General features: G+C 42.8%; 1 protein-coding gene across 11 annotated transcripts in view; it reads right to left on the minus strand.

Moving 5' to 3' along the window:
* Positions 1-12,322, minus strand: part of STARD13 (StAR related lipid transfer domain containing 13) — a 312,260-nt gene that overhangs the window by 6,600 nt on the left and 293,338 nt on the right. For all 11 annotated transcript variants that reach the window (XM_080377503.1, XM_080377500.1, XM_080377506.1 and 8 more), the window contains 6 exons: positions 12,142-12,301; positions 7,874-8,072; positions 4,566-4,773; positions 3,510-3,624; positions 2,514-2,735; positions 327-544 (listed from right to left, as the gene is read on the minus strand). In XM_080377503.1, the coding sequence (XP_080233629.1) occupies positions 327-544; positions 2,514-2,735; positions 3,510-3,624; positions 4,566-4,773; positions 7,874-8,072; positions 12,142-12,301 (1,122 nt within the window). The remainder of the gene's footprint in view (positions 1-326; positions 545-2,513; positions 2,736-3,509; positions 3,625-4,565; positions 4,774-7,873; positions 8,073-12,141; positions 12,302-12,322) is intronic.

Genomic DNA, 12,322 nt, shown 5'->3' on the forward strand with positions numbered 1-12,322 from the left:
AAGCAGTGTAAAAACCAATTGGGTTCTATTTGCACTGTTTTGATAACAAACAAAGCTAGGAGAGAACAGCAGCTATTATCAGACATCTGTTCTAAGGAAGAAATTATATTTATGGCCTCAGGAGTATGTGCGGCTCAAATTACATCAGAGAAAAGGTCAGCATACTCTAGGTGTACAATTTTAACTCAGTTTGAGAAATCAACGCTTCTGCCCAGAAGCAGAGTTCTTGAAGCACAATTATACCGATGTGAAGGCTGAGATAAGACCAGATCTTCCTTGTATGCACTGCAAGAAGCAAAGGTACTGGAGAACTGCCCTTTGCTTACCTTAGGATGACAAAGTCTCGGACAGGATGAGGAGCCATGCTGTTCAAAACATACTGGTAAACTTCTGTCTGCTTGTCCAGGCTCTCAACCACCTTCCACTGCAAAAAGTCCTCATCCCAGAGGTGACGTTCTCTCAGCACTCTGTTCAGGACGACTGATGGGGGGGCTTCAACTTCCACCGAGGCTTTCCAAAGCCTCAGCGGGTTCCCATCCCCAACCTGGAACAAAGCAACAAAGAACATAACCCCCCATAGTTTATATGCCTATGTTCAGCAGAGGATAACCACGCACAATATCTTGACATGGGTATCCGACTTTAGCTTAAAAGCATGCATATTTCCCTGCTAATCATTACTATTATTGCACGTGCTGCTGCTCTACTGTATGTGAAAACATAGGTGTCCTAGTCCTGGGTGGAAAAATGAAATGATACATTACTTCTGCTCTCACACCAGTGTATATCTGGACCAGTTTCCATACAGCCAGTGGAGCTGCTTTATTGTTTCTGGTGCGACAGCCACTTTTTTTCAACCCCAAGCATCCTAAGTGTAATGAAGAATATGTGTGTGCAGAAGTAAAAACAAACATTAAGACTGAAACCCTAGGCTGAAATAAAGCTACCACCCTGGGCAATCTGATGCACTAGCTGGGACTGAGGGTCCATTAGCCCTCCTGGTTAACTGGTGGAAGAGCAGAACATACATTGATTCAGTTATGTATCAGGTACAGAGATGTTTGCTCCTCAAAATAGTTGTAAGGGAGGTATTGGGAGAAAGCCCTTTCAAAGAAGGAACACACACACTGCTTGCTAACCCTTCCTAGAGCACAGCTCCTGTTACTTGTTACACCTCCACAGCATGCGATAAGGGGAGCGGAAAGCGCTTGGCCATGCACAAGATGAATGTCCTAAATTCCACACACAGCTTTTCTGCATGGTTTTAGGGGTTATATTTCAGGCAGCAAACAAATTAACTGTAAGCACTGGATCTTGCATGCCCTGCTTATCTAACTCCTCCCTACCCTAGCATCCTCACATACCATTGCTAGTGCTCCAGAAACCTCCAGCACCTCCCACAGACCCAGACCTGTGTTCCCAGAAACTCACCTTCCACCCCTCCCACCTTATATTATTTTATGTTGTTATAATTCCTTCTCCCCAAAGCTCCCCCAAGCCCCCTGCCCTGGAGCTCCAGTGACTCCCAGTCCCCTCTGCCGTCTCACACACCCTTCACCTGCGCGTGTCCTTACCCACTCCCTCCCCTCTCCCACATCCAACCCCACCTGAGCCGCGTTAGTCCCTGCCCAGCCTCCTGCAGTCCCTCCCCTGGAGAGGCCACTCACAGAAGCTGGCTGCAAACCACAGTAACTGGGATTTCTTTGCCTTAAGAGAGTGGGCTTGTGCTTTCCCAAACAGGGATAACGCTGCCTCCTGCGCTCTCACCGTCCAGATCCCACACTACTCCCAGTGCTCATCCCCTACCTAACCAGTGTCACCCACCCCTAATCCATACCCTCCTCTTGCTAGCTGCTGCTGGTTTGCAGACCTCTGTTTTGCCGTTAATTTTGCAGCAGCCCTGAATTCCATTGTCTGCAGGGACCCTGCAGCACCCTCCTCCTGGCCGCAGCTGTCTGGCTTTCCCTGTAGAAGTGACAGAGCCTGGAGCAACTTCAGAAATTTTGATACAAGTTGCAGATAGCAAAAACCCACTGGAAACAAAGACAAGAGGATCAGGGATAAAACTGGCCATATGGCTGGCCTGGCTAAGTAAAGCCATGGGCAGACTGAAGGGGTTTTTTTTAATACCTATGTTCTGGCTATGTTGTCCAAACTGCTGGCAAACAACAGGAGATGGTCAGAAATTTTGCCTGTCCCACAGTCAAAGAGCTTGCCCAGGTAATGTTAGCTGTTGTTTAAAGTCTCAGCTCGCTTGCTTGTTGCACTGTTTGCTGTACCACTTCCTTTACCCATTTTGGAGACCTTAGCTTGCTTTGTGTGCTTTTTCCTGGAATCTCATACTTGAATCACTATTATATTATATATTTAACTGCTTTTAGTAGTTTTTTATTTTTTAAAAAAATATATTACGTGCCTCACCAGACAGAAGGGTAAGTATTTAGCCATGCAAAAAGTCAGGGTGTATTTTGCTTTGGATTCTTTACTGCTTCTTCCATGTCTCCCCAGATTACCTTTTTGTAGGCAAGTTCTGTGTTTTCTATACTGGAACACGTGACCCATCCTTTGAATTTCTCTTTTGCTTCTTTTTGGAGATTCTGCATGAGACTTTCCAGGTACATCTGATAGTTCCCTCCTTCCTCATCCACTTGTTTCCCAAGCTCGTCCAGGGTGGGAGAATGCACTTCTGCGTCAACATAGGAGTTTCGAGACTGGGTGACCATCTCATGCGGGACCTGTGCCACATAAGGGAGGGAAAACACACAGGAAAAACCTCCTGCTGAAAACTTTTTCTTAAGGCAATATATTTCTAGGCTGCTTGATTGTTCAGCATCCAATTGCAATGAGCCTATGATCTGTAAAACAGATACCTAGTCCTGTCTTTGCTTCTTATGCAAGGTGGGAAATCGAAGTAGCGTAATGAAACAGTCTGTGGCTCAGAATAGCACTACTCATGCAGAACCGTATTAGACTGATCAACTGTATGTCAATACTCCTCTAGCCCCCAGAAATGTTGCCTCGTGCATCTGGGGAAAGGAGATATAAGCATAATCTCTCTCCACCTGCAGTGGAAGTAGTTGCAGGAATGACACTATTTCCCTATATGGTTTTAACTTCGTTGCATGACACAGAAATAAAGTGTATCAGCTCTTCTTTTTGAGATGAATAAATTTTAATTGAGGTGTTAAAAGCACTATAATAAAATGAAATGTTAAACCAGCAGATTTTGATTTTAATTAGACTAAAATTTCCTAATCCAGTAACCTGGGTTGAAGACTGCGACAGAATAATTACCCTGCATTTTTAATAGTTGCAACTTTGAACGCTAGAAGGGAATAGTGATAAAGAAATGAGATAAATAAACTTTAGATGGAGTAAGTTTACAAATAAGTGAGGCACCATCAATCTCTGAGCTAATACAAGACAGAAAATGTAAGCATAAACATAAATACTTCAAAGGTTGCTGCATTATGTGGCCATGAATAATGCTGTTTGAGTCTCTCACTCACCTCAAAAAGTTTGTTGCATTCCATTATCATGTGAGCAAGTCCCTGAGTAGCTGCCAAGTTTTCACTGAGGTCCTTCTGATCAGGCTTCCCTGTCGCATATTTTTTCTGTATTACTCTGTAATTGAATTCAGTGTCTCAGGTAAAAAGAGCTGAATCTTTTTAATATGAAAGCAAACAGCAGCAGGATGTTCAGAACACCAGAGAGAAAAGCCTATCCTTAGTTTTTATTTATCACAAAGTTTATTCAAACTGTTGAGCCTTTTTTAAAGGAAAAGTAGTTACCTAAAATATATTTGAGCCAAACGTAAAAGCAGAAAAGGTTATGCATGTCCTGCACTAGGTATTGTACATTTTGAAATGGATTTCTGACAGACATCATGTACAGTAGTTTATGTTGTTACTGCCTAAAGCGCTTGCTCAGTCACTGGTTATACATGTACATGACTAAGAATCTCAGTGTACTCTGAACCAGATGGGTTCAAAGTCAGGATGGACATCAAGCTGGGACCACTAACATTTAGCAGGGTCTATGCCCTGTTCAGTCTACATTCACCATGTTACACACCGCCTTAATGTGGCCTGAAATAAACTTGGTTTCCCAAGTGGCAGAATGTAGCCTGAAAACAGAGAGTGAAAGACCACTCACTGAAAATCTATGTATTCAAATCCTTTAAAACATGGTCATATTAAAATCTTTAAAACAAAATCCTTTGACTTCAACAGAGCAAAATCAGGCCCTTTCCCTTCACAGAAGCCAACATTACTTATGCAAAACTCAGTAGTGCCCCACTGAAATTTTGCACAGAAAGCAGGCACTGCGCATTCACAACAGCCAGACAGAAATGCCTGCTGGGCTTGCGAAAACACCTTCTGTGCATGTGCAAGTGTGCTTATAGCTCTGCAGCACCAGCTTTTCCCTCTCAGTAAAGCTTCACCCTGTGTAACATGTGCTGGAAAACATGCTTTGGAAAATTTTACTTTGCATACCTTTAGAAACACTGAAGCATAACTTTGTACTAAGGACATGACTATTTATAGTGTTGAGAAGAAACTTACCGTGGCGAGCTTTCTTTTTTCACTATATTGAGATGGAACAGGGAAGGAGCCAGGCAGACAGCTATGTTCATAGGAGTCATCTGATTCTCCTCCACAGAGGTGACGTCGCTCAAGAAGCACAGCAGGGTCTGCAAAACCTCCCGGTTCTCGTCAGACATCAGCATGATGGCTGCCTGCACCGCCTGCAGCCGCTGCTCCTTGGGGACATCTGAGGAAAGGCAAGTGACGTTGAGGGGGGTCAGTTTTAAGGTCAGGTAAGGAGCCAGAAACAAGATAAGAGTTTCAGACATTCACACTCTGGGAATGACTTTCTGAAGAGGCAGATGACAGGGGACGAAGGGGCAAAGACCAGCCGGTTGTTGGAAGGCCGTGGCATTTGCTCCTCCAAGCACAGCTCTCCTAGCCAGGGTATGACATCTCTCTGTTCATTTGAAAGGCTCTTCCCCAAGAAAGAGACTGAACTTCATTTAAAGTTTATGATGGGAGAGCAGTACTCGGTAATCATATCTTCAAAGGGTATTTTTCAGGTTTCTTTTGTCCCCTGGGAAGACAGTTGAGAAGCGTTAGGGAAGCATCGGGAAAATACTTATACTTGTGTCCTAAACCGTAAAAGAGTTTAATGAAAGTGGTAATGGATATGCTTACATAGTGCCTCAGACAGATTAATTTCTAAAACTACCATAAAAGTTTTCTCATTTTGGATTTGGAGCCCTCCTCTGGGTATTACATATGCTCTATATCATGAATGGAAGAAGAACTAAAGCAGATTCACAGTAGAGGGAACAGCCAGCTTTTAAACTCTGCCTGCTAGCCTTGTATGAGCACTTTATTTTAAAAGCTTTCAGACACAAATGACAAACTGAACACAGCCCAATGCTTCTGACTTTCCAGAAGTGGCAAGGACAGGTCTTTCTGAGAAGTCAGAGGAGCCTTTGCTAAATCCACGCAATGTGTCTTTTTTCCTCCCATAGCCTCCTGCTACTCCCTCACCCGTGCTGCTGCACTGGTGAGTGTGATGGATAGAGAAGACCAGCCAGCCCTTCAAGTCATAAGTAAACATTAGGCAATTGAGTGTTTTAGGAAAATGGAGCAAGTTTCATAAATGCTATGCCATATACACTACTACAGTAATCATCTCATCCCCAGTGTTACAGAAATCAATCCATTCTGGATATATGAAGAAGGCCCTGGATATATGAAAAAGATCTTCAGTGAGACCCAGAAAATCAGAAATCCCTTGCCAATAGACTGAGAGGAAAAATCCTTTCTAACTTCACATTAATAATTTGTTAAACAGGATGAAGGGGAGAAAAACTCCCAGATACAGATTTATTTAATTGCAGACATTATGAAAGACGATTGGTATCCCAGAAATTTTGAACATTTTTCTTTCTGTGAAAGGAGTTTTGACAGTACTATCTAAAACAGAAAAATATATTTGTTGTTGGACACACGGAAGAAAACCCACTGCTACTCATTCTTAATTCAAACATTGGTCTCCAGCATCTACAGAGCCCATCTTTTCCTGTTCCCACCTTGGTTCAAACAGACCCATCCTCAAGCCTTTCTGAAATCCTTTAAAGTAGGGGTGTGTTCAAAAAGATCATTCCTAGCACCTTATTTCCTCCCTCTAATCAGCAAAACAAAGAGTTCTTCAGACTTCTCATTGCACAAAGGGCTACAAAGTCAGCCCGTGCCCCTTTTTACACGTTTGTTAGCCGATAGCAACGTTTCACCTTCCAGCCTTGTGGCTGTGGTGAATCCTAATGCCAGGCTCCCGACTCGGAAATGGGGAGTCCTTCTGGCTACAGCCCTAACATGCCAATGACATCGAGACCTGCCACGTCTCTCTTCCTTTGGCAAGGGGGTAGTTTACTTGCAGTCTCTCCTGTGCCAAGATAGGACATTCCCAATTTTCATTGAGCAACAGTTTAAAGGTGTTTTGTTTCCAAGGAGACGTAGAACATGTCCTTCCAGTGGATAATCTTCTCCTTGCCCACTTCACTATGGGATTGATTGTGATTGCCATTTTATTAGCACCAAGGGTTTCTGTTGTGTTTCTGAACAAGCTCATTGGCGTGTGCACAGGCAGACAAGACCTGCAACTTGTAAAGCAGGAAAGAAGAGGGGGAAATGATGGTCCAGGGCTAGGCGCCAGCTGTTTCAGTTCACTTGTGTCTCAAGACATATGTATGACCAAATCCACCAAATTTATTTCTAATGCTGTCTCTTACATGCAGGATCACAGCATTTCTCTGCCAGTTACAGACACTATGATGTTAAATACATTAGTGACTATGCGCCACAGACAGATTTTTACAGTAAAGGGAGGCTACGGAAGTAACTTAGATTCTTTAGCACTGGGATTATACAGTGTTTAAAAATGGCCTTCTATTGTTTTGGCAGCTGAAACATCTGCAAGTGAAAAGACGAGACACACGTCTCTAGTGCTTCCAATTATTTGGCTTAGGCTGGCTGGGTATGCTTCTTCTGTATCTGCCAGAGCACTGGCTGACTGGCCTTCATAATGGACGTTGTCAGGAAAAAACTCTTAATTCCTCTGGCTTTTCAGTGTTTTCCTCATTGTTTATTTCTCCCTCAGTCTGGAGAGCAGATACACAGCCATTTCCTGATTTACAGGGATTTTCATCATTCTAATGCATTTGAGTCTCAAATTTTGCTGAAGACTGCTTATGCCGAAATGAAAAGAAAATCCTCTGGTTTTTCTCTTTCTCTGTGAGATCATTATATAAAAGCTGAGGATCGAAATTAAGGCAGCTTGTTTCTTGCATGTGCATTTTATTGACTATAATGAAAAGGCTATAATGTCTATGAAAAGACTGTAACCAAAAGTCACAGCACAGAAAGGGGCTGCACAGGCACATGTTCTCATGGTCAAGTACCACTTCTTCATACCCAGAAGACTCACTCGTATTGAGATGTCTGCATGAAATGGGCCCACAGTTTAAAGAAATCTGACAAAAATGTGTCAGCCTTCACACTTTTTATGTCCATGGCAGCCTGTCCTTCTGGCTTCTTTCCAATATGAGGCTGATATTTTCAAAGCTTCTTAAGATTTGAACACTGTTTTCCCATTAAAATTGCTAGTATTTTGACACCAAAACCTTTAGGTGGTTCTAAAAATCTCTTAGTGAAAGATTTTGAGGGCAGAGAGGTTCTTTTACACATCTCAAAGGCCAGCAGAAAGAACCCCACCCAGACAACATACCAAAATTATTTAAAATATATTATTATATAATACATGGTATCTTTTAATGGTTTATAATGATAAAAATATTGCAACTTACATTGGTAGATGTGTAGAAAAGTCTCTCCCAGCTTACTTGTGAGCAGAGGTTCCGGCAAATCCCTGAAAAATTGCTTTACCATGTCTGCCACATCATATGCTGACTGGTCTTCATAGCTGACATTTTCTGGGGAGCTCTCATTCATCTGACGTAGGGCCTGGATTCGGGACTTCACTCCAGATTTTCGAAACAGACCCACCTAAAAAAGCACCATGTTGAATTGGGTAAAAAGAAAATGTTACTAAAAAACCCAAAATAATAATAAAAAATATAATCTATTACAGGGGACTTTCATCATGACCAAAGCTTGGAGCTTGGGTTGCTTATTTTATTCTAGGCAGGAACAAGGAAAATGTGCAAATGCAATGGTCATGACTTGCCCGCATATCCTGTAGGCAAGTGCATGCTCTCACAGCAGGATTGTGAGAGTTAATAATGCTGCTACTCCATATCCCATCCTACAGGGAGAATTCAGAATGCATGTGGTTTCCCTGCTGCCTGAAGAGTTTAAGCAAGATGCTCAGCTGATATAAATCAGTGTGGCTTGCTTGGCTTGGGTGACTGTCTGTTGATTTACTCCAGCTGAGAGTCTGGTTCCTCATGTTTATTTGGGTATATATTTTGAAGACTAACAAGAAAATATTATGCTCAGCTAAGTGATAAATGCTGTGGCAAAAGATTAGTACATCCTGGTAGAGCTTTAAAATTGAGAGCAAATCTATTTTTTCCCCTTCCGGCTCTCCGCTTCCAACAGTTCCCCCAAATCCCACTGAAAACCCCAGTTTGAAAGCAGGGGCCACAGAGGGATTACTTGTGCAGTGTCACTAAGACACATTTTTATCCTGTTTGCTTTCTATTCTAAAGGAAGCGGCAATTCTTCAAATGATGCCTTCATGGCAGCGCTGCCCTTTCACGTCCTTCTCGTCAGTGGAATTCCCCTGGGGCGAATTCCTGAGCCTCAGCCACGTTATTTATTCCCAAGTGAGTTTACAGCATTTCATTTGGGAAGTGTTAGCACTGTTTTCCTTTAGTTTTGCAGGGGAAAAGGTGAAGTATTGAGAAAGACCTACGAAAAAGGCATATTTCAGGTTTCGAATTACAGACTTCTGTTCCTCCATGCCTACTGTCCTGCTGGTGGTCAGCTCAGCTTTCTGTGTGGCATAGTCCACCAACAAAAATGTGTAAAGGCAAGGAAACAGTGCCTTCTGGCAGCCTTCCCCTTACTTCTGTCAGCACAGAGTTCACGCAGGACCCTTCTCTCCCTCGAACACCTCCCATGCTAAACTATACAGTATTTAGGACTCTTGTTAACTTGCACATTAATGACGCTAATTACATAAATCACACACTGTGCAGCTCTGTTGGAGAATGTATTTATCTCTATGAACTGCTACACCAGATTGGCTGTGAGGCAGCTCTTCTGCTGCATCTTCTTATTGATGAATTTAGCATAACTTGTGAACTGGATTTATGGGTAGGAAGCAGAGAACTGGAGTGTGCCCTGTGTACATGCTGGTGAACTGTATTTCTGTTCACAAGTGAAGCTCTGCTCTTTGTTTCTAAGAGAACACAAGAAAGAGCATCCAGCTCTTTTCATCTGGTTTTCCCTTTCCCTTTCTCTTCTTTTCATATCCCTTTTCCTCTTAGAAATGTGTGCTGAAGATGCAGAAGGATACATGCTAACTCTATCAAAAAAATACAGTTGTGGCATGTGGTAGATAAATGTGAGAGCAGAGGCTCAGTTCTCTGCTTTTGATGGAAAGCGTCCTTGCTGGTATAAAGAATCTTTAAAAACTTCCAGCTAAGTCTGATTTGAGACGTCAGACATCAGATCTCACCTGTGCAGTCCCCCGCTGCACATCATTCTGCCACTCTTGATCTCTGTTTCTGTTTAATGGTATTTATCCAGACTCCTATTTCCCTTCTTCTTGGAAAAAATCATAATTAATCAAAAGAGGACAGTTCTTCACTTGATAGAACAAGATGTTTTAGTCTCTGTTCTGTAATATTACAGACTCATTCTGTAAATAAAATGGGACTATAAATCCAGTGATTTATCAGAGGTTAGTCTGGCCCAGTCTCTTTATTATCCTCATGCTGTGGATCCTCTGCCCTGCAAGTAGCCATATGATGCATGACAGAAATAAAGATACAGTTGAAAAAGGCAAAGCAGTTTCTGTTTCACAACCTGAAACTGAATAATATATCCTACAAATAATGGTGAGGCTCCTCATACCATCTCAGAGATTTCAGTGCCAGGAGTCAGACCTTACAATGATTCAGGGCAACCTCAGCTTTACCAAGCGCATGCAGTAGAAGCTCTGATGCCTGTTCAGGACTCCAGACTGCCTTCTGCTGTGCACAGAAGAGACACATAAGCAAGATGCTGGAGGAGACTGTAGGCTGCTCAGACCTCTGGCGAGGCATTAGAAGACTATGAATTAAATGGGAACAAAGGAAGTGACAGTAAAGCAGAGAGGCTGAATTGCCTGGAGGGTTTTGGCCTGGAAAGGGTTTGGGTGGGAAAATATTTTAAACGGCCCCAATCTGTACTTCTCCTTCATTTTATATTCAATATTTTCCCAATTCCATTCTGAGTGGAAATTCAAGCTGGGTTGAGGTGGGCCTCCACATAGCTCTGATGTTTCCTGGGAAGTAAACCCTCCCTCTTAAAGCAGATACTTGTCTGAGACTGCCCATGGACATGCCTTTTGAACCGCCTCAAACCTCTCAAGAGCTTTTTCTTTATCTTTGGTTTTACCCTCCGTTACTTTATCCCTCATTTATCCCCTCCTCCACCTTTTCTCTTTCTTCCTATTGCTCTGCTTAGCTGACAAGCCCAACCCTATGCCCACATCTGCTGTTCCTCATACTTGGTCAAGTGTCTTCTCCTCCAATCCCATCAGAGGTTCCAGGTTTGCTGCATTATTTTTCTTCCTACTCTGGGTTTCCCAGCCAATACACAAACCCAGATTACCAGTGATAACCAGGGCATGTTAGCTGTTGAATGTATTTCTTCTAGTTGTCTCTATGCATCTTCCCTTTCCATCCCCCATTAATACATTTCCAACAGGCTATTAATTCCACCCTTCAGCTCCCACACTACATATGACAGGCACAACTTATACCACCTCACTTTCAACACCCTGGGGTTAGACGTCAAGGTCTGACCACTACAGGATCTCTTCACAGAGAGGAATGATAGGAGGGACCTGTGCATCCCCACCGACTGTAAAGGGATACGGTTGTGATTCACAGCAAGGCATTTAATTTTTGGACTTCCACTTTGGGGAAGATGACTGTCACCCAATAAAACAACCTGAACAGCAACCTGAACAGTGATCAGAAAATGGAAAGATTCAGAACCGATCACTTCCACTCTTTTCGTGTGCTTAGGACTAGGAAAGCAGCAAAGCCTGAGGAGTAACATGCTAGTTGCTCCTTTTGAACTTACAACTATCTAAAAGCAGTTACAGAGGAGTTCATATGACATGAGGTCAGTAATTGCAGAGGACTGAATGCAGTCAGCTAGGGTGTCTCTCCCAGTCCTATGTTCATAAAGATACATATCCTCATCCTTAGGGGGAGAACAGTAAAAATATGCTTGGTATGTCCCTGCTCTGTAGCTAAAGGGAATAAAAAAAATCTGAAATACTTTGAGCATGAGGGTCTCCCAGCTGGCTTCTTGCAGCTAAGAACACTATAAAAGGAAAGGTACCATAATGGCTTTGGCATTGAACCCCTGCTGACCTAACTCTATCTGGATATATCTGACTTTGTCAACAAAATACTTTGAATATTGTGCTGAGTTTGCTCTCTGTTCCCTGACTTTTCTTTCTTTGCTAAGTAAATAAAACCTTTTGTACCATATCTTGTGAAATGGTGAATGCAGTTAACCCTCAGTGGCAACAGGCAAGCATAAGCAGTGCAGATACAGGTAGAAGCTGGGAGTCCTGATCTCTTCCCAGGCCTGATTCAATAGATATCAAGATCTCATGTATGTCTTTGAGGTAGGCTATGGTATACAAATGAGCAGGACTGGTTTTTGTAGCTACAAGAATTCAACAGATTAGCTGGATACAAATCTCAAAATGGCAAACTATTGGGATTGGCACCAAATATCAAATCATCAGAGGAGATCTGGCCCAACACGAGATACAACAGTCTTCACATAATTCTGGTATTAAGTACAAAAAGGTTCACCATTGCTTACTTAGGGTGGCTTTTCAGAAAAAAGATCAACGGAGTCCCTGAAGTAAAGTCCATACCTGATCTAGACAGTTGCTCCGTAAGTAGCGTAGCGCTTGTTGTATGCTCTGGGGAAGAGGCTGTCCTGTTCTCTGGACATGGACGATCAGGGGCACACCAAAGACGTTCTTGTCCTTATAGTCAGGGACTTTCATCCGCTTCATGAACTTTGGCACAGACCTGAAAATTAACATGAATATG

Source organism: Falco punctatus (assembly GCF_963210335.1).
Source record: "Falco punctatus genome assembly, chromosome: 2".
In the NCBI taxonomy this organism is placed as follows: domain Eukaryota; kingdom Metazoa; phylum Chordata; class Aves; order Falconiformes; family Falconidae; genus Falco; species Falco punctatus.